Source organism: Hemicordylus capensis, chromosome 5, assembly GCF_027244095.1.
Source record: "Hemicordylus capensis ecotype Gifberg chromosome 5, rHemCap1.1.pri, whole genome shotgun sequence".
NCBI lineage: Eukaryota > Metazoa > Chordata > Lepidosauria > Squamata > Cordylidae > Hemicordylus > Hemicordylus capensis.
Window position 1 is genome coordinate 144,755,847 of NC_069661.1, and position 23,280 is coordinate 144,779,126.

The window sequence follows — 23,280 nt, forward strand, 5'->3', positions numbered from 1 at the left end:
AAAGGAATCCAATTTTGTCTCTAACTACTGGCTTATTTAATGTAGTCTTGTTCCATACTAAAGTTCTGCCTAGAGTGTAGGCAGAAAAATCAGAAGAGACCTGAAGGTTACATGACCCTCACTTGTAATAGCACTTACTCAGTATGTAAGCAAGCCACCTAATAGCACAGTGGGGAAATGACTTGCCTAGCAAGCAAGAGGTTGCCAGTTCAAATTCCTGCTGATGTATTTTCCAGAATATGGGAAATACCTATATTGGGCAGAAGGGACATAGGAAGATGTTAAAAGGCATCTCATATTGTGTGGGAGATAGCGATGGTAAATCCCTCCTGTGTTCTACCAAAGAAAACCACATGGCTCTGTGGTCACCAAGAGTAGACAATGACTCAAAAGGCACAGCTTTAGGCCACTTAATATGAAACTTTTTCATACGGCTTGGACCCAGTTGTGAGCACCCTGGAGGATGTGTGGCAAATACCTACATTTCAGGGTATTTATACAGTAACATTTACTACACATAGCCATGAAAGGAAGCAGCCTTTAAACAAGTACAGTGCAGCTAAACTCATTTCTGCCAATTTGATTCCCAGACAAAAGCCAAAACAGATCAATCTGTAGCGGTGTTTCTATGTGGTAAACTTTGCATGTTCATTTCCTTTACAATGCACACAATTCCTTCTCTTATTCATATACCATTTTTTTCAACAAGAGTCCCCAAAGCAGTTTACATAGATATAAATAAAATGGCTTCCTCTCCCCAAAGGGCTCACAATCTAAAAAATAAACAAGAGATGCAACAGCCACTGGAGGGATGCTGTGCTGGGAATGGATAGGGCCAGTTGCTCTCCCTCTGCTACATAATCACCCTGTTAAAAGGTGCCTCTTTGCTCTATACTTCATTTGGACAATAATGGCTCTACTCCCACCTAGAGAAATGGACAACTGAATAGGTTGATGCTTAAATATAGAATCTCACAATAGCTTCAGTTTTGAGCACATCTTTATTACAAAAAAATAGAAAATGCATTAAGTTTTTAGCACTGTAAATCATGGCAGTTAAGAGTTAGCAATAATGACTAGGATTATACCCACACAGTAGCTGCTTTGACCATCAGAAGTGGTAGTTAATCTCAGTACTAAGAGAAGTGGCTAGACAGCCAACACAATGGGGCTGCAGTTGGTAAGAAGGGACACTATTTTATCTATTCCTTTCAACTTTAAAGATCTCTGCCAATAATTATGGACTCTTCCATCTTTTTATCAAGTCTACTACCTTGCAAGCAAGCAGACATTTAAAATGGTTTATATTTAACATGAATGCCATGCAGCTCTTCAAAGTGTTAGAGAACATTAAGCAAATTAATCATTTGAGCCTGTGTAGTGTTTATGGGGAGCAACTTGCAGATCCTGACTGTGCCTTTTAGATTCCCCAATACAGCTGTCTTGGGCCCAGCTTTAACATCTGCCCTGTACTCCTACTATGCAACACACTGAATTTTATTACACGAGGCAGAGGAGAGGATAAGCAGGACCAGTGAAAAAGCCTCTTCTCCTGCTGCATCAATAATGTAGAGGTATAGTGCATCTCTCTAGGTTTTACCTGGCAACCCTAAGTGTGTGATACCCAGTTTTAAATGTTATGCTTAAAACTGTAAGTTTAGATGTGTGCACTGCAAGCAGTTTTCTCATTTAAAGTGCAGTACCACAACAGCTTTCCTCATTTGAGAGGACAGTGCAAAGAAGCCTGCTTCCTCTTCATACTACTAAAATATACGAAGTGACATACATTGCTCACAGCTCAAGAAAGCTGGAATGAATCAGATTCTTTTACCCACAAGCCAAGGATCAATATTTGACTCAAAGGGGAGAAGTATTGTATTCTTAATATTACACTAGAAAGAAAGCTACTAAAAAGTAGTGCCAGACTCTGGATGGAGCTTACATTTTTGAATAGTTACATGCTTTTCCAGGTGTAGGTTCTACTGTTGTAGTTCTAAAGGAGAAACTCCCCTGCTGCAGTTTTCCTTTGTATGTACCAATTGAAAGCACCTGAGACTTCATTCACACAAATGGGAGGTACCTCAAAATTCCAATCAAGTCAATGGTCTAAGCTTTCTCTCCCCCCACACAACAGGCTCCAGGAACACAACTTAAGTCTGGGGAATATTTTAACTGAGATGCTTGTGCCGTCTGTTATTTTAATCTGTATAGTTATCCTGCTTTAGTCACTTTTTTGCCCACTGAAGATACACAAGTCATCTTTCAAATGCAGGATATAGTACTTTAATGTAGTATGTGACAATACTTCCTTGTCACATTTTATATTTACACCTTCCTAATCTAGGAGGGTTTCTCCTGGGAGATGGCCATTTGGTGACAGACAACATTCAGCTACATTAGCCCTTTCCCCCATGGACTTTATCTGTACAGAGTGTCCACCAAGCCTGTAAAGTGCACTACCAGGCTCAGGGTAGGTGGAAACGAAAGCTAAAAATATTCAGCAATGGTTGAAACTACCCTTCTGCTCTGAGTGAGGTGGCCTGTTTGGATACTTGAGGAAATCTGCGCTCAGAACTTCGCAATGGCAGTGCAGGAATGGCTTGTTATGGCCTCTGAAGTACTTAGCTAAGGGAAGTCCAACTCTGTTCCCCATAGGCTGAGGAAGCCAACTGTCTTAAACAGTACGCCAGGCACCTGTAAACCTGTTTAACTTTTCAAATATAAAAAACAGGAAACACGTTTAAGTGACCGTTAGTCTTGCAGCCAAAACAGTACTCCAATAAGAGGATGTGAAGCAACATGACGGGCTGCCATAAAAACAAAAATGAATCGCTTTGGTGCTTGTTCTTAAGTATTCTGTTTTTCCTTCCCAATTAAGAAATTGTTAGACTGCTCAAGAGACACCATTCTCTTTTCTAGTCTTACAAGATACCACTCACTAGGTCCAGATTAATAGTCCGCTAATTATGTCCTAAAATCTGAACAAGTTTTCCCCCCTCCTGCATTTTTCACAACTGCTCGTCTTGCGCCCACACATGCAGGTACTTAATACAAGTTTTAGTACAGCTTGACAGCTTAAGAAGTTGCTGCTGAGTAGCAGGGATAAACCAATTTTGTACTTCTACCAATAGCTTTATCTGTGCCAAGGCCAGCAGGAAGCTGTTTTTCCATATGTAGTCTATCTCCAGCTACTTTACCTGTCTTTGTACATTCAGCTCAGAACCTAAACCCATGGAAAAGGATTGTTTCTTCTCCGGCATTTGAGAAAATGAACCACCAACTATCTATGCATGCCTTAGCTTAAAAAGTGACCAGTTTCCTTCTCTCGGGGTTTTGAAGCTCTTAAGTTGCACCCCTCACCAGTAAGCTTTCCTACCCATCCTGCCCCCTCCTTCAACACTTCCACATATTGTGCATAAGTGTACTCCATCCTTGCTACAGATACCAACACAGGTACCTTGTGTTACAGCCCGGACCACAGGTCATGAAGCAGAGTGTAGGGTTTCTCCTAGATGACCAGTATTGATCTTTGTCCAACCCATTCTAGCTTTTGTTGAGCAGGATAAATGAGGGAGTCCTTAGCACAACTGAATGCCTAGTAGTTCTTGAAAATCTTTAGCCACATTTCTGGAGTCTTCCCAACTACACGACAGTTTACAAAAGTAGTGGTGTTCTTTCCCCTGCTGGCTGCTCTTTTCTGAAGAAGTCTTTGATCTGAGAGAGCTTGCTATAAATCCTCTCTCTTAAGGGAGGGACGTGATGACTGGGATCCAGGATGTTTGTTATTCTGCGCTCTCTCTCACGCTTCCATATCCGATATGGATGTGGTGGGAAAGGCACCTCCCGTCTCTCTCTGCGCAGCTGGACCGTTATTCCACCAATCGCCAGCATTACCCATACTGCCAAGAGGATGATATCTACAGGATGAAAAAGACATTCAATAGGTCATTTCAGTGACGCAATCCCTCCCCCATTTTTAGGAAGCCAGACCAAGGTGTCATATTTTCCTATCACACAGATCATCCTCGCAACTTCTTACATCTATAACTCTCATGTTGCCAGTTTCTCTACATCTAGTTCCTTCCAAAGGCCTTAAACTGCTATGTGCTCACTAAACACAGTCACCAAGATGACCTGAGAGGTTCCAAGAAAATGGCACGTGTACTCCTACTTTTGCTTTTGTTTTGTTTTAAAGGGGGAAACGCATTTCCCAGTGAAAACAGAGTGGTCAGCAACAGCAACACACAGACACCTCTCCTTCCTCTCTGCACAGGACCTATCATCATGGAATGCATCAAAGTCATTCATCCTCCTTTGGAACATCCAAGGCAACTCCAGTCAAATGTTATTGATAAGGCATACCTCTCCTCTCTCTTCTCTTTCTTCTGGTCTGAGTTGAGCTTGCAAGTGCTTTCAAGTAAGGATCACCACAAATTATCTCTAGAGGTTCTTTAGTGCAAGCCTCCAGTCAAGATAACAACAGCCTTTTCCTTCATTCCGAGACAACATCAGGTCATACTCACCATTAGGCTGAAAGGGCACACTAGTGTAGGCTCTTCTGGAAGCATTATTTAGAATCCTGTGGATCAGGTTCAACCCAATGTAAGAAAGACTTGTATACAAATAACAAGCTGTAGCCAAGATTATAGTGTAAGATCCTATTATGCCACAGGCCAAGATGTTCAGCTGAGGAGAAAGAACAGATCATTAATAGCTTTGAAATTAGAGTTCACTGAATATAGCATGTAGACAGGCAGAGGTTTTTAAGCCTCTCAGCTGTGTCATATGTCCAAAGAAATTGTGGCTATTGGGTTTCAATAACTTTTATCATTCCTATTTTTTATTCATTAGTTAATGTTTGACTAAAACTAGTGAGAATGCTACTTTTGAGTGCACTGCAACTCACATAGGAGTATATGTACAAAACAAGATGTTATGAATTTCAGATAAAACAGGTAATCAGAGACAAATGAAGCCTGACTTGATTGATGTATTTAACTGAGAATGGGCTTGTTTCATGTTTAAAGTAGCCACCCTTCTATCAGGATATAAATATGGAACAGTGGCCAATGGAAGGGGGGGTGGGACCCAGAATGGAACTAGAATTTACACAGAGCTTGCCTCCTAAAATTAAGAGAGGAAATATCTAGGCAAGTCTCCCTGGATATAGATGACTTTTCAGTGGTGGCACCACAATTGTGGCTCAGTGCCCACAGTTCTAAATTCTTGAATACAAGGTATCTTAAGTGCTGGGCGGGGAGGTGGAGGGAAGCAAATGGAAGAGAGAGAAAATGACAAGAAAAACCAAGCACAACATTCTATCCACAACTATTCCAAAATGAACCAGAAATTAAGTTGAAATGTGTTTAGCTAAAATACTTACAACTCTAGGGCAGCCAACAAATATTACTGGGACCATCAAGGCAAGGCAGCAAAAGGTCACCCAGAACACAGCATCATCCTGAAAAATTGCATAGTTTCCTGTATAGATAGATTCATAGCATGAGTCTCCTAACATTTATCCAAGTTAAAAACCAATTTCAGACAAGGAAGTTTCTTACAATAGGCTAATTTAGTGCACCTACACCACAATTTGCAATCCAGCAACTTAAGAGAAGTTCAATTGAATTTAAAAGGAATACCTTTGTGGAGCAAATGGGTTAGTGGAGTGTTGACTCTGTACCCAAGTACAGGTGAAACTCGGAAAATTAGAATATCGTGCAAAAGTCCATTAATTTCAGTAATGCAAATTAAAAGGTGAAACTGATATATGAGACAGACGCATTACATGCAAAGCGAGATAAGTCAAGCCTTAATTTGTTATAATTGTGATGATCATGGCGTACAGCTCATGAAAACCCCAAATCCACAATCTCAGAAAATTAGAATACTACATGGAACCAAGAAGACAAGGATTGAAGAATATCGGACCTCTGAAAAGTATAAGCATGCATATGTATTCAGTACTTGGTTTGGGCCCCTTTTGCAGCAATTACTGCCTCAATGCAGCGTGGCATGGATGCTATCAGCCTGTGGCACTGATGAGGTATTATGGAAGACCAGGATGCTTCATTAGCGGCCTTCAGCAATTCTGCATTGTTTGGTCTCATGTCTCTCATCCTTCTCTTGGCAATGCCCCATAGATTCTCTATGGCGTCAGGTCAGGCGAGTTTGCTGGCCAATCAAGCACAGTACACTGTATACTTTTCAGAGGTCCGATATTGTTCTATTCTTCAATCCTTGTCTTCTTGGTTCCATGTAATATTCTAATTTTCTGAGATTGTGGATTTGGGGTTTTCATGAGCTGTACGCCATGATCAACACAATTATAACAAATTAAGGCTTGACTTATCTCGCTTTGCATGTAATGCGTCTGTCTCATATATCAGTTTCACCTTTTAATTTGCATTACTGAAATTAATGGACTTTTGCACGATATTCTAATTTTCCGAGTTTCACCTGTATATGCCAAATACAGCATTTGCTGAAGTGTGTTTCAACTTTATAAAGTAAGTTATTCAAGATGAATCAGGTTTTGCCTGTATTCCAAAATATGGCACTCTCTGCTGATAGGAATACAGGAAGCTGCCTTATACCGAGTCAGACCACTGGTCCACCTAGCTCAGTATTGTCTACATAGACTGGTAGCAGCTTCCTCAAGGTTGCAGACAGAAGTCTCTCTTAGTCCTGTCTTGGAGATGTCAGAGAGGGATCTTGGAACCTTCGGCATTCAAAAGCTCTTCCCAGAGCAGCCCCATCCCCTAAGGGGAATGTTTTTACAGGCTCACATGTAGTCTCCCACTCAAACACAAACCAGGGTGGATCCTGCTTAACAAAAGGTAACAATTCATGCTTGCCACCACAAGATCAGCTCTCCTGAATGAGGACATCTTGTGTGGGTTAATCCTTCCCACATAAGATGTCCTCAAATCCAACAGCAAGAAGCAGCCTTCAAAGTAAGTAACCAATGCTCCTTTAGACAATTATCTCACTTTCACTACTACAGTATTTTTATTCTTGACAATGCAACTGGCAGCATCTTCTCTTGATTCTTGGGACCTAATCACTGGAAATATCAAAGGGGTTGTCCCAATGAAAAGCTCCACAGAACAAAGTTAAGTATTCACATTTCTGTGTAGGTCAGCAAGATCACAAGACAGATTAATAAGCAAAATACTGTACCTAATGGAGTGAAGAAAACTGCAGATGCAACGAGGAATCCCAGCACTAGTCCTACGATCAACATACAGAGGAGCACAAAACCAAATCGCCACCAGTAAGCCACCAAGAGGAGGCCACCAACTCCTCCAGCTATTGCTGTAAGACCAAGATTGACTGGAAAGACAATGGTGGGGGGAGAAGTGGGGGGAGAAGTGGGGTTATAACAGTACCAAAGTCATCAGGCAGCATTTCTCCAACATCACTTACTCTTGCAAGCTAACATTTTGGTATTTCACTTAAATTACTTGCTAATAACCCCTGTTAACTTAGCAAAGAGGCACCATTTAGCAGGGGGAGAGTACCTGGCCCTATCCACCCCCAACACAGTACCTCCAGTGACTGTTGCTGGTGTCTATCATGTTTCCTTTTAGATTGTGAGCCCTTTGGGGACAGGGAGCCATCTTATATATTTGTTATTTCTCTGTGTAAACCACCCTGAGCCATTTTTGGAAGGGTGGTATAGAAATTGAATGAATGATTATGCAGTATGGGAAGCAGTTCTTGTGGGTTATTTTATGCTAGATGATGGGCTTTTCTCCTTTGTTGTACTACCCAAATACTGGGCATGCGGGTTGATGGAAGATTTTGATTGGATTTTATGATTACACAGTAAAAATATGTCTGTTGTAACACGCCTTGGAATAGTGATGAGAAAAGTCTACTTAAAACTTGCTTTTTAAAATGAAGCCAAAGTCAAATTTATCCTAAAGGATTAAAAAATGAAAGGCTACATCCTGCAACCATGGATTTGTTCGAATCCCAGAATTACCAACCTTGGAGTAAATTATGAAAGATCACATAATGCAGCGTGACATTTCCTTCCTGCTCATATTAATACTGACTTGCACAAAACACACCTTGTCCCCAGCTCTGTGGATTTTAATGCATCCTGGTCATATTATATGGTCTGCACACAGCTTAAGTGAGGAGCTGACGGGGGCCACCTGGAGTGGTTTCCTTAGTAACTATTCAGTAGTTGAGGAAGGAGATGCAACAGCTGCATCAAAGAGGTACACAGCATCAAGTCCGTCTGCTATTACCATCAAGAGCACCCATTTTCTAGTACTGGGCTTCAAAGGAACATTTCCAGGGCCCAGAAGTATCACATACACATATCTCTACTTACCATTATAATTGAGAGCAGCTGTTCTAGCAATAATTATGTAAAAAAAGAATGCCATGAAGATGAAGCCCATAAAGAATAAATCTGAGAAAAGAAGTTAGAAACTTTGATTAAAAATAGTATTTGTCAGAAAGTTTATTATGATGCAATGGTGAACGTCAGGAGAGTGTCTGTTTGGTTTTAGAAGTGGGCTTTACAAGGTCAGCACCCCACATGATCCACAAACCTCCCTGCCATAACAAGACTATCTCCATTGTCACTCCAGAGCTACTGGAGAACACAAAATCCCATAAAAACCACAGTCAACGCCTCTTTTCGGGGGTCAACTTTGAAGCAGCAGCTGCTGTTACGCAAATACTTCCGATCTGTTTCTAGGGCAGCAGTTCACAAACTGCATTCCTGGGCGCACAGCACACTACCAGAAATAAAGGCTTCAATGGACCCAGAGTACCCACCCAGAGAATGCTACCCACTGCATATCTGCATGATTCACTCCTTTGGGCATGCCTCTTATCAGTTGTCCTGAGGGGAGGGGACAGACTTCACCCAAATCACTACACGGTCATTTAATCACTCCTGAAACAGGGACACAGACCTGCCAGTCATCAAAAATGGCTCCTGTTTAGGTCTCTATAATAGTAACCATTTTGGATTTGCCTCATTCCGATCAAGAGGCACACAGGTAACTCATACAGGGGAAGACAATTTTCCTCAGACCCTTACATTTTTTCAGTTCTAAGTAGGTTTCTAATTTTAACCCAGAAAAGAGTGCATGTGTAAACCAACCTAGATGCGATTGGAGCCTGCATATTTGTTTTTTTAAATGTAAATAGCAGTCACTTGGGGCAAAAAGAGGGGAGGCTTTAACCCTTTGCCCCTACCAGGGACATGACCGAGCTCCCACTATTTGCCTTGAGAGGAAGCTTCCATTGGTACCAGTGTGTTGCTGGTATGAACAGAAAAGATCCATATTTGGATCTCAAATTTGCACCAGGATCTTACACAGCTATTAAATTGTTTAAAAAAATAAAAATAAAATAAAGGCCCAGTCACATAACTGGTGCATTTTCTAGCCTGGTCCTCAGCAGTCCAAGTTCTGACCAAAGTGTTCCAAGGTTTTGCAATCAAGTTGACCAATAAAACTACTCTGAAGGATCAGAATTGGGTATATTCCACCGTTCTAGTCTCTGCCTGTACCTGTTTTCCAGAATCGGTGTCCAAGAAAACAAATGAAGAGGCCAAGGACAGCAAGTGCAGTGAAAAATATTTTGGTGGAGAGGTTTCCTAGAGAAGAAAACATGAGGAGGAGGAGAATGAGCCTGCACATCTCACAACTGGCCATCAACTCCAATACAATACTTTTTTCATCTAGACATGACCAAGACACAATTGGAGTTAACGCTAAGAATAGTTGTTCATGCCAAACAGCTTTCTACAGTCTGCAGCCTGACAAATTACTAAAGAGACCACCATCAAAAAGCATAGACACATATTTTTTAATCACTGCAAGTGAAGAAAACACCACAGTATTGAAACTACATAAAACATGAAAAGGACAGACGTAGATCCATTTTTGGACAGAGGTGATGTGGGGAGTGGGATTATCCTGGGCCTCACCAACCCTGGCAAACAGTACCCTCCAGCTAAGGGGAAAAGAAGGGGAATCTCCCATGGCTAATTAGCCCCTAGCCCTCTCAAAGTCTTTCAAAGCTCCTGCACAGGTATCATTAAGATTTACAACTCAGTCAACAATTGGTGAAGTTCTATGGAAAACAACAGTTTCTTGATCACTTCAAGCACCTGACTCTAGTTTTCCATTCAGTCCATGACATTTTTCTGACAATCACAGTTTTTTCTTTCAGCAAACCATTAGCTATCCTCCTCCTAAAATTTGCTATCACCTCACCCTTTTATAATAGCAGCAACTGTAATAAAAACTATAATTCTGCTCCAGTCAGCACAGGAGGGGCCAGCTCCAATTCATCACTAGCCACAGGTTTCTCCTTTCCTCTCAACCTCTACTCACATTATGCAAAAACTGGAATGACAAGATTGACCTCTCTCAAAGGGATATGGCAAATTTGTTAAGAGATTTTTGTTTTGGCCATTGGCCGTAAATAAAGTATCTATCTATCTGAGTTAGAGATTTTACAGCAAAGACACATTTAGGCCATATTGCACCATAAACTGGATCACAATTCAAGCAGTTGCCCTTTTCAGTCAGTTCTGGTCATGAGAGAACTGTCTTTTGTCAGCAAACGGAACCAAGTCCTACTAGTGAGGAAGTGTCTTTTACAAGCTTGTTATATGGGAATTTGCCCATCTCACATGTTCTTCTCTGTTCTATTGATACTAGAGAAGCACAACACAGAAGCAAAATCATGTCATTTGGCTACTGCCAGAACTAGGACTTTCGACTCCCAATCCAGTGAGTCAATTCCATTTGAGGAGTAATACAGCACCAGGTGAGATAACCTTCTACTTCCTCCCCACAGAATCTGAAAAAACAAACTCAAAGACTAGCCTCTTTGTCACCATGACCCTTTAAGTACATCAAGTTGAAGCATTATCAATATATGTTCAGTTGACTTACCAAGTGATGAACAGTTATTTTCCTCATCAGTGAAGCTACAGGCATATGTGTGAACAGGTACATATGCAGCTGAGGTGTTCCATAGGGGATCTCTCACAATGATGTTAAAGATCACTCCTTGTCCAGGAAGGGAGGAGAAGTAAAGGTCAGTTTTGACTTGACTGCTTAGGGTCATTAACTGTGAGGGAATAAAAATAGTGGAAGGGAACAGACAAGATGGGTCATTCAATTAAAGCAGCAAATTCCTCCTTCCCACATTTCTTCCTGCACTCCAGTTTAGTTTAGAACCTAGTATTCAATTTCCTCTCAACACACAGGATTACTTTAAATATTTATAACTCACCTTGCAACTAAAAAATCTCCAAGGCAGTCAACAATACAAAAATCATGCATCATATAAATACACACAAGGATTCCTAGAAGTCCCCAGAAGAGGAACCCTAGAAGCCCCAGCCACCTAAGAGCCAATCTTTGGCGGGGTGGGGGTGGATGGAGTTCCACACCTTTCGTGCCATCACAAGGCAAGCCTTGCCCCATTATGCTGTTACTTCACTTGTTGGGAAATACAAAGCAAGGCTTCAGGAAGACAATTACAGAGATGGGGAGGAACCTTTAAAGTATCTTGGACTCAGACCATTTAGAGCTTTCAAGGTCAGCACTTTAAAACTTGGGCTCAGAAGCTAAGAGCTGACTGCAAAATTGATGCTATCTGATGCAAGTGGTCTGTACCAGTCAATATCCTGGGAGCTGCATTTCGAAACAATTATGGTTTGTGGACATTGTTGAAACCAACCATTGTGGCTAGGCGACTAAAACAGTCACAGAAAGAGACTCCCATTTAGGAGAGCCAGCAGGGCTCAGTGGTGCATTTTTCAAAGGAGCTGAGGCAACATACATGGAAATTATCCCGTTTTACCTTCACACACTGCTTTGAGGAAGTAGAAACCAAGGGACAGTAACTTGTCCAAGCTTACCCAGTAAGTTTGATGTGAGCAAGGATTTCAACCCAGATTTCCCTGGTTCAGGGGTCTACAAGTTTTGGTAGTCAGCCATTATTTGCAGCTGCCAATGAACCCTCCCCTTCCCAAGTACTCTGGAACACACCAAGAACAGGAGAGGTTATTCAGTCCTCACACCTGACACAACAAAAGACAGCTACCATGGTAATTTTGTGTTATTTAATACATAATTAGTTTATCTAAAACTTACAGAACACTACATTCCCCTCAATTTATGCAAAACATGGGGAGGGGCAGGAGGGGATCTTTGTGTTGGATGCCTTACAGCCAGTTACTAGTGAGGGAAGAGTGGTCACCACTGGGAACTAGATTTGTAGACCCAACTCTCTAGAAAACATTTGCTTATACATGTTGAGCCATGTCCCAGATGCCAGCATATCTTGCCCTTTGGACTAGATCTCCAAGGTTTTGAGATACAAGGGGGTACCCCCATCCCAGTTAAAATGGCCAGTGATCAGCAAGTTAGATGGGTGAAATTAATTTACTCTGAAGCATGAGTCACTGCTTGCTGGGGTCAGGTTTTAAGGGTATTCCTAGGACTGCCAACTCTGCAACAAAAAATGCCTGGACAACCAGTCAGAGACAAATAAGAGCTGAAAAAACTAATATTGCTATAAATTGCAATTAACAGTGTGTCACCAACTGCACCATCTACTTGTCAGCAGAATTTGCCTAGGAAGCTGCAGTGTTTTTGCCTAGGAAGCTGCAGGTTTTAAGGGTATTCCTAGGACTGCCAACTCTGCAACAAAAAATGCCTGGACAACCAGTCAGAGACAAATAAGAGCTGAAAAAACTAATATTGCTATAAATTGCAATTAACAGTGTGTCACCAACTGCACCATCTACTTGTCAGCAGAATTTGCCTAGGAAGCTGCAGTGGGTATTCCATGGTCTATGTTCCAAGAGTGATGCTTTCCACACACGTTACCAATACTGCATTCTCCCTCCTCTCCAATGTCTAAAACTGGACCCTTTAAAAACACACACATGTGTGCGCATGCACACATGTTTAACTAGCATGTTGTAAAGATGAAATTTATGGAGTGTAAACTACATGCTATAAACAGCTACTAAAAAAGTTATTCTGATAAAGTTTTGGTGTTCTTGTTAACAACATCATCATCATCATCATCACTGCTGCAAAATTTGGGGAAGATCCCAGTAGTTCAGATCTTACATTCAATCCTCAGTTAAAGTAAAGCCTGGAGAAAGGCTCTCTGTAGCAGCTACAGCAGTGGTTCTGAAAGCACAGGTCACAGCGCCGTACTGGGTCATGAACGATTAGGCACTGGGTCCCGCTAATTAAATTATTATTACTCCCCCCATCCCCTTCTATATTAGACAATATGTTGGTCCAAACATCTTTTACACAGCATTTAGCTTTGTCTAAGAAGTCAGTTAAATTTTATGTAGCATGTATTGTACTATGATTTTAAGAACACTTATTAGAATAGACTATTCCTTTGGTTCACAGTTTGGAAACTGCCAAGTTACAGTGGTGGGCTACATGGACCAACAGTCCAACTCCATGCAATGCAGTTTTATATATAACAAGTAGATGAGGCCTGTCATTGACCAGGCAAAGTCATTTGTGTAGATTACACTTATAGGAAAGTTCAAGAAATTAAATAGATTTTTTTAATTAATGTACTTGCAAACAGGAAGAAAAACAAACAGTTTTGAAACAAATAGGATTGCAGGGTCAAACATTATTCAGTTTATTGAAGAATGACCATATATGGTAAATTTGTATCATAGTAAATCTGATTCTGATCAAGATCTTCTGCTTCTCTTGGGTTTTATGTGCTTTTGGAATTACTGATCTGATTCTTGAGCGTTAATCTGTTTAGAACAAGAACAGTCCAAATCTGACCATCTATTATATTAATTCTCGTAGACGTGCCTCTGTGGGGATGCATCCCGGCAACCCAGCGGATTGGCTGGGCGGTGGAGGCACCGGATTGGCTGGGCAGCAGTTGGCCACGTAGGGAAGTGACCGCTTGGGGAGGGAAGGAAAGCGGGCAAATGGAGAGGAGAACTGAATGGACTGGGGCAGAAGGGAGGGGGGAAGCTGTGGGGAGAGAAAGCGGCGGAGCCTGGCTGGGCAGAGACAAACGGCTGGCCGCTTCGGAAGATGCTCGCTAGAGGGAGGGCCGTGCAGGAAGTTGCTGGCTGAACACTTGGCCGCTCGACGCACCAGGGACTGGAGGAAGGAGGAGGTGGCAACGGCCAGTGGGGAAAACACAAGAAGGCTAAAAAGTGGAGGCGGGGGGAGCACGAATGAGAGAGAAAGAGGGGGAAATGGAGGAGGGAGCAAGCTGGGGCAGAAGGCTTGGGGGGAGGGGACTGCCGCACAGATGCTCTGTGCAGGATTAGCTAGTATTCAGAATTTCTTCTAAAAATACCAAAAGAATTAAACTTTCACCAAGCGTATTCTGGTATAAGAAGTAGTGCATTCAGTTAATTTCAGCAGCAGGAATATGTATGCAATAACTGGCATGTGTAGGTTATCGGGAAATATGACTTTATCTTGCACAAACGCTTCAAAATATAAGAGAGATACATTTCTGAAGCAAAAGCTATAGACTCACTTTCAATCAAACTACTTCAAGCACATCACAAAAAGTTTAAAAGAGTCTAAGCCAAAGGAGGAATGTTCATACAAAAAGGACACACCTTCAGGCCCAACACAAAGAGCATCAGAACTGTCCAACTTACTTTAATACCATTAGCCTTGATACTGTGCACTTCAGACATTTTCCTCATGTGGTTCACAAATGCTGCTTCAGACAGGTCATTCTCTGGTAGGAAGTACTGATAAACATCATAGTAGAGCCGCCACCTAGAGTCTGAACTAGTTTCAGAATCACATGATGGTGGGTTTGCACCTCTGAAAGATTGCAGGGAAAACACATGTGAAGAGAGTTAACCCCACTTTGTTTTAATGTTCTGGACTTTTCAACATTAGCTAGTTTCCCTCCTAAACGCTACCTGTTGCCCACACATAAAAAGCCTAACCCAAGTGTTTAAAAGTCACATTTTATAAATGGGAAGGTACAAACAAATATGGATGGGTGAAGATGGGTTCCTTGCTGCAGATCATTTAGTCTAGAGGTCTTCAACTGGTGAGTCACCATCCAACCTTAGTTACGTTGCAGAACTGTTATTGCAGCCATTTAAGAAAAAAATACTTGGCAACCAAAGAAACAATACATATATTTAAAATACTGGGATGTAAAACCATGTGCACAACTACATGCAGGCACACACAGTGGCTATAAGATTTAGCATGCAGAGTTTGCAAGTGTGAGGGCTAAATCCCTCCTCCCCCTTAAAACTATAACAAGAATTTTATGGGCTGCTCTAATAGGACTTAAGGCTCAGTTACATTGCACACCTCTGGACAAAAAGGGATAGCCTTTTCAAAAAACCACCTTAACTTGCCTCTCTCCTTTGCTCTGAGACTGTAGAAACCAAGTGTGTCTTTCGATTTTGACTGAGACCCATTCATATAATTTTGGTTCAGAAGTGTACAAGTGTGAGAATTCTTATAACCCTCATGTACAAATGAAGACTAGCTGAACGTACCTTCTGTATCCCAGATTTGCTGGGGCAAATTTAATATGCGTCATGACCAAGTTATATTCTAAATAAATATTGGGATCAATTTCCAAGTTAAATTCTAGGTTGCAACCTCCAGGGATGGGATCTAGATAGAAAGACAAAGCAGATTGTGTAGAAGGTCTGACATCATGACAGCTTTCAGCTACTTGTGAGAGACAGACACCACCTTATGTTCACCGGTTTTGTTAACAGGCTCCAGTTAGGGGTCAAAAAACATTGGCTCAGGTCACCAGCCAGAAAATGTTTACATCGGTCAGATGGTTTCTCAAGCTATGTGGGTCCATGCTTGTTGTATTTTATTTTATTTATTTTATTTTATATCCCACTCTTCCTCCAAGGAGCCCAGAGCGGTGTACTACATACTTAGGTTTCTCCTCACAACAACCCTGTGAAGTAGGTTAGGATGAGAGAGAAGTGGCTGGCCCAGAGTTACCCAGCAAGTATCATGGCTGAATGGGGATTTGAACTCGGGTCTCCCCGGTCCTAGTCCAGCACTCTAAGCACTACACCACACTGTAGGGGAAGACACTATACTAACCTGCCACATTGAATGAATACAGTCATAATCTCTGAATAGCTTCCTAGTTTGACAGAATTCCTTCACGTGCTATGAAGCACATGGCAGGCTCCAATATCACAGAGGCAGATTCTCTACCCCACCCCATCGTATCACAGGAAAGGAACTTCTCCCTCTTAGGCACACACCAGCCTGTAAGTCCAGAGATGCAGCTTCACTCCCATCCCTACCAGAACAGTTTCCCCTCAGTCACCTCTCCTCCTCAGTTCAGCTTGGCATTTGCCCTTCCCTGCTCTCCTCCTCACTCAGCATCTACCTGCACACAGCATCCACTGAGAGCAGGGCTCTTCTAGCCTCCAGCAGCAGCTGAACAAAGCCTCCAAAGTCTGTTCATCTTGCCAAGTCCTATGTTTGCTGCTCTTTAGGGCTCAGAGTCCCTCACCCTCAGGTCTGCAAAAATGAAGCTATGAATAGGAGAAGCAACTCCTTATGGAGCATGCCAGGATGAAATAAGAAATCCTTCATTTCCCCTGCCCCCTCCCTTCTTGGCAGAGGCGTAACTATAGGGGGGGCAGGGGGGGCACGTGCCCTGGGCGCCATCTTTTCTGGTCACGTGGGGGGCACCGCCATGACAAAAAAAAATAAAAATTTTTTTTTTAAATTTTTTTGTTAATACAAATGTTTCCTGCTCAGTGCAGCAGCGCTGCAGCAGTCAAGGGAGCACGTCGGCGCCCCCTCCCCCACGAGCGGTCCCTTCTGCGCCGCCCGCGCCCCCCCCCCCATTGCTTTGCTGGCGCCTGGCGGCCAGTCAGTGGCCTGGCTTGGCGGCGGCGGCAGGCGCTTGTGAGGAAAAACCTAAGTATAATGTAGTATGTCGGGGGGGCGCGGGGGGGGGGGCAATTTCAATGCTTGCCCCGGGCGCTGTTTTCCCTAGTTACGCCCCAGCTTCTTGGGCACTTCCCAGCCACTCTTCAGCCTTCCCTTCCCTACTGCACCCCCACAAGCCCTTTGCTTTCCCAATATCCCAGAATGTTGGAAACGCCAAAACCCAACTTCTCTGAGCAGGAAGATGTTTTGCAGAACTCTTTCTCTCCCTCTTTTGTTGCCACTGTTAATTATTCAGATGCCTCCCCAGATTTGCTGCAAGTCTTGATGGGGCTGCCATCAAGGGACAAGAAGGAACCCTTTATTTCCCCTACCCTCTCCCACTCTGGAGACCAACCACACCCCGGGAACTTCCAAGCGCTCTCCCTCCACCCACTTCCTGGGGCTCCCATCTCTGCAGTTCACAATCACCAGGTGATTGGAGGAGTCTCAAGCCAATGCTGCAAGTGCAGAAAAGAAAGGGCGGGTTGGAAATTACTTCATCTTGCTGGAGAGAGACCATGGAGGCAGCAGGTCCCAGGTGGAGTCCCTGCCAGCACAGCAGCACTGAAAAGAGGCTTGTGGAGCTGGATTCCACAAGAGCATGGGGAGCACTCACCTGGCACCAGCAAAAGCGAGGGTGATTGAAGACCTCCCCCCCCCACCACCACTTTTTAATGACATGGTTGGACTGCCCTCATCCTCCTCTGCCTCTTCTTGGGATACTCTACAGGGCAGCAAGTGCAGTAACTCAAGGCAAGCACACACTCCTCCAGCAAAATGGCCAATAGAAAAGGGGAGGTGGGGCTTGTCTTAACCTGGAAATCGATCTACAGCATGTTTCACTCATCAGCCTTCATTTTACCCTCTTCAGTCCTGGCTTCAATGGCATGTAGGGGTGTTATGTAAGCCAGTGAAGGCACAATGCTGACTCCCTGCAAGCCACGACTCACAAAATTGGGCGGCAGGTTCATGAGTGCACACTGTATTCCAGCACAAGCTACAGAAGAGAGGAAGAAGAATTCCTAAGGTTGATGTCCGATTTGCAAAAACCCTGTTTGTAGGGACCCATCATTGTGTCTTCATTGGGCTGAAATAACACCTCTGTCTATCACCAGAAAGCAGAGTGAAAGAGAGCACACCTCTTAGAACCACTTTCTAAGTCTAAGAGGCAACAAAGAAAAAGGCACTGAGACCTTTAAACCTGCAGGAAATGTATGGGCAGCTAAGGGTGGTAGAGGTGGAAAGTGCGGCAAAGGTCATAGTCAGAGAGAGAAGGGCAGAAAGATGGGATCAGGGAGCAAGGTCACACAGTGTGTAAGGAATGAAGCCCAACTTCTCATTTTGTATCTCAAATTTATTTCCTAGTGAAACCTTTACTCTATTGTTACTTAGAAGGATGGGAGGCATGGCATTTATATTACACAAAAAAGTTACTTATACAGGACAGATTTATAAAATGCTATGGGTAACTTCAACATTGATTCCAAGGAAAGGGGGGGGGGAGTTACCTTTTTCAGTATAAGGGAGAGAAACAGCTGTGCTCAACACCTGATTGGCATCAACAGCTTGCAAATACCATGTACACACGGTCTGCTCAGGCCGAAGAATAGAAACCAGTCCTTTGTCTACTCCAGTTCCAGAGTTATTTGCAGAAGATTTCTGAGAAGCGGAATTTATTTATTTATTATATCTGTACACCGCCCCAAACTTCCATGTCTGGGAGGATTACAACAACATTTTAAAAAATTATGACATAAAAACCTCAACACAATTTAAAGTAATAAGTCTAATTAAAATGTTTGGGTGAAAAAAAATACGTTTTTAAAGACTTCTTAAAAATTGTTAGAGATGGGGAGGCTCTTATTAATGTGTGCCTCTAAACTGTTATGCTTGTTAGTGTGTGCACACACACCGAACACATTCTGCAACTTGCTAGAATGAATGACTGATGGCCCCTTGAAAGTCATGACAAACAAATGCCTAAGCCATTCCTTAAGCTACTTCATATTCACTGTAGGCATATTGAGAGTTCTACAAACACAGCTTCAAGGAAGTTTTGGAAATGAAGCTGGAAACCCAACTTCACCATATTTCAGGCATCAATGTTTTTAAAATTCATAGTTTTCAAGAATCTGGAATTTCGAACCAGTAAATTTCGTACCACTTAGCCAATTTTAACAACACTTTAACCAATTCTTAATGTCATAGGGAGAACAACATGAGCCAGGTTTGCTTTCAAGCTTAACCTTTGAGGTAGACTGAAGATTCAACACACACAAATAGTAAAATAAATCCTAGCAACCATTGAAGTGTTTCTGACACTCACAGCAGCAAAGAAAGAGCCTTATACTTGGGTTCCTGAACACTCACTCTCTTCTGATTTCTTTGATTAGAAAGAAATGTATGGCCCAGTGCACTGTCTAGCTCACCGTTTCTCAACCGCAGGTCCCCGGACCGCTGCCGGTCCCCAGGGGGTTGAGTGCAAGTCCTTTAACACCCCCTCCTTTTCAAGCATGCCAGTCCTTTAACACCCTGGATATTAGCTCCCTGGAGCTAATCTTTAACCTGGCAGCCTTCGCTGCAGGGCTCTGTCTTCCTCCGGAGTCCCAGACAGCCTTTTCTCATTCCCAGCTAATCTCTCCAGTCTCTTTGATGAGAGGAGATAGTGAGAGCAAGTGACATCACTGGTATGCAGCCGGTGAAACACACACAGGAGGAAGGTAGCAGGGCTAGTGAGAGGGAGTGCTTGGCTTGGCTGGAGTGCTGCAGGCATAAACTCTGTTCTGAACTACTACAGAGGAGGAACAGAGGAAGGCAGGCAGGCAAAAGATAAGAAAAACAGAAGTAAGCAACAGTGCTGATCAAATGAAAAAAGAAGGGAAAGATAAGAAGAATGAAAGGGGTGGGGGTGAGGGGCGGGCTGATCATGTACTGACTCAACAAAAGGGGATGAAGATCAAATAAAATGGGATTTTTAAAAGCAAGCATACAGGAGAGAACAAGTACAATCTGTGTGAACTGAGAAATAAAATGTGTGGGGGGGGAGAGATGAGGGAGATGAAGAAAGGGGTGGCTAGGGTGAGCTCTGACTTACCAAAAAGGGGATGAAGCTAACATAAACTGGGATTTTTAAAAGCAAACATGCAGGCAGGAGAGAGAACTAGTGCAATGTGTGTGAACTGAGAAAACCAGTGGAAAAAAGAGATCACGAGAAAGGGGATGGAGTGGGGGCTGGGTGTAGCAAGGTATGAAATGGTGAATAGAGGAGAGAGAAGGAGGGAAAGAAGGATGAAGAAGAGACCCACTAAAAGTCTTCCCACTCATGTGTGAGTACATAGTACTCCCCCCCTCCCTTAAACCTCTGCCTAAAAATCATTACAGTTGTAAAAACCTGGATATATATGAATGTGTGGTATGAAGGGTTAAATCTCCCATCCCATTCCCTGTGGTTTACTTTCCTAATGTGGATGCCATATTGATGTGTAAAGTTCATTACCATAACATTACCTTTTCAAGGTAATGAGTGTTTTAGTTCTGAGTATACTGCTGGGAGGTTTTTTGGATGATGTTTGGTTACAGACTTCCAGTATGATATGAGATGTCATGTTTTAAGCTTCCTATCAATTAAGTTGATAAGCTGGTTTTATGGTAGCAAACATGCACTGTCCCATTTGCTAAGGAGAGCAAGGGCAGTGATTACCAAATGAAGAGAGGAGGAAAGCTGGAGGGGGAGTACTGTGTGTGTGTAAGAGAGAGTACTATTTTAAAAGCAATATTAAATTACTATTTTTATGCATTTAAGAAGCAAGATATTATGTATACAGGAACTTGACACAAGTTCCTGCCTGCATGTTTATATGCAAAATAGATAGATGAGGAGTAAGAAAAGACAGAATTGGAAGAATGGAGTGTAAGGTTGCAACCTATTTTTAAAATATGGTAATGTTAAATCTGGACTGGACAAATCTCAGGTGCCAGGGAGCCATGATGTCTCATCCTTTCCTCCCTCCCACTTTTCAGCCAGAACTTCAAAAGTTAAATATTGATTAAATTCATTTTCATTAATTTCACTTTGATTTAATTGATTGATTAAGTGTTATTTTAATAATCAGCACCCTAAAAATTGACCTCGGCCCCCATGAGCCAAGTCATGGTCAGTTTGGGCTCATCAGGACATTTGAGTGGTGAACACCTGTGAACGCCTGTACTAATAGATAAACTTGAAACCCCTTTGCTAACTGCTGGTCTGGGACTAGAAACTGCACACAAAAAATGTAGCGGTCCTTGAAACTCTGCATGACGAATTTAGCGGTCCTTGACTCCAAAAAGGTTGAGAAACATTGGTCTAGCTTACTTGTCTCTAGAATATTCCTGAACACAGCAACAGTCAGCTCTTGCTAAAGTCTCAGGAAGGCTGTCCTAGCAATCCAAGAACATTCTCTCCTCCATTCCCCACAGTTCCTAGTCTGTGCTCCCTCCCCTACCATCTCTGCAGTCTTCTTTTCTGCTCAGCCTTGACAGAGTTCCAAAAATTGTCTTTACCAAGTCTCCAAGTTATGCACATTGGCTTCCTAGTTTTCACCCACTGTGAAACTCTGCGGAAGGCAGCAAATTGGTCAAAGCAACAACCCAAAGTAGACTGCAGTTCTGAAAAAAGTCATTTCTCTCATTAATGGATGGAGCAAAGATATGATTTTATTTACCAGATTTCAATCACTCTTTCCTGCAGCTTGAAAGAATGTCTATGTTTCCAAAAGACAGGTTATTTCTCTCTCTTCTTATTTTAAGCTTTCTTCCTACAAACATTTTTCTATGCAGGATGTATGGAACACAGCCATAGGCTTGCACATACCCTCTTATTTCTCCCTCTTGGTAGAAGCTAACATGTGTTCCAGTGCAATACTGTTCTCATCCATCTGAATCCGCTGCCCATACCAGGCAGGTGCAGACAGGGCTGTTCAGGAATATTCTGCCTAGACACAAGTGAACCAGACATTGCACTAGATCATACATTTTAACCAAAGAAAACCATAGAGAGAAGGTGTACGTGAACCAAGGCTCCCTTGATAGCAGAGAGAAAAAAAGTGTGTGTACAACAGGTCCAGTATCACAAGAAACCAAATATCAAGTTCTACATCTAATTTATACAGTGTCTAGAACACTGCTGGTGTTAAATTAACATTAAACAGAAGTAGCAGTATGCCAAATACCTTATCAAAAGAAATTGTTACATTCTTGTTATGAGAATGGATCTGAAAGATAATGATAGTCGCATTGGTGGCAATATTCCTTAACAGTGCTTCAGCGGGAATGGTTTTATTCAGCAATAAGTTCATAAATTTCCCCAAAGAAAACTCAAGGAGAAGACCTGTGTGAAAAAAAAAAAGGATAAAACGATAAGCATAGGTTAGTTGTCTTGAGCAGATGAAAACACAAAATAACCTTCAGGTACAAAAAGCACATTTTGACACAACATGATGTTTGATCTAAATTGGACACTGCTCAAAATGTTCCACAAATACTAGAATGCCCTCACTTAAATACTGGCCTACCTTTGCTGTTGCATCATAGAGTCAGCTGATGTCCCCATCTTCCAACACAGCTATTTGTTCCTTGGCCTTGCAGAATTCAGTATCATAAGACGCATCGTCCAAAAATTCTACTTGAGTGGGGCTATTATGCACCAGACTTGTTTGTTGCAAAGCATAAGCTCTATCAATCAACCAAAGGTCCTCTCCACCCACCAGAAGTGTGATTTCCCAGAATGGAAATAACTCTAACCCCAGAAGTGTGCTACCCTGAAATGTGAACAAGTAGCACTGGATGTTTTTGCCCCTAGATGGCAGCACTTCCTCTCTTCCAGGCAGCTCTCCCTAATGGAAGTGTTACCTACTGAAAGCACTGAGAGAATGCCATCAGTTCTTAGACACTGCTGCTACAATGGCTTCTCTTTAAAGGTTACACAGATGCCACAGAGGAAGCAGCTCCCCACCCCGCTACATACATACACACACACACCCCTCTATAGCAGCCAAGATCCTAAACAGGGATGCAACTCAGTTTTACCAAATGAAGTGTTTTTAAGAAGAAAATCTCAGTTAGTCAAATGTGTAATTAAGGGACTAAATTTGTTCCCATGCCCATCCTGCAAATCTAATCTATCCTAGTTTGCATCCCACTCACACAACGAACATACAGCAAACTATGGTTTCAACCCCTAGATTGGAGACAAACTAGGGTTAACAGTAACCCTAAATAAACCCAGTTTGTCATGGCAAACCTCTGTCATCACAGATGATCCATAGGAACATAGGAA

The 23,280-nt window shown here is 42.5% G+C and overlaps 1 protein-coding gene across 1 annotated transcript in view; it reads right to left on the minus strand.

Annotated features, from left to right (window-relative positions):
* Nucleotides 1–982: 982 nt before the first annotated feature.
* The window catches only part of TM7SF3 (transmembrane 7 superfamily member 3), a 35,185-nt gene continuing 12,887 nt past the window's right edge, over nt 983–23,280 (minus strand). The window contains exons 2-12 of the mRNA XM_053253185.1: nt 22,175–22,332; nt 18,473–18,623; nt 15,545–15,665; nt 14,675–14,846; nt 10,938–11,115; nt 9,542–9,628; nt 8,348–8,428; nt 7,183–7,335; nt 5,384–5,481; nt 4,524–4,686; nt 983–3,917 (exon numbers count right to left, since the gene is read on the minus strand). Of these exons, the coding sequence (XP_053109160.1) occupies nt 3,655–3,917; nt 4,524–4,686; nt 5,384–5,481; nt 7,183–7,335; nt 8,348–8,428; nt 9,542–9,628; nt 10,938–11,115; nt 14,675–14,846; nt 15,545–15,665; nt 18,473–18,623; nt 22,175–22,332 (1,625 nt within the window). The 3' untranslated portion in view covers nt 983–3,654. The remainder of the gene's footprint in view (nt 3,918–4,523; nt 4,687–5,383; nt 5,482–7,182; nt 7,336–8,347; nt 8,429–9,541; nt 9,629–10,937; nt 11,116–14,674; nt 14,847–15,544; nt 15,666–18,472; nt 18,624–22,174; nt 22,333–23,280) is intronic.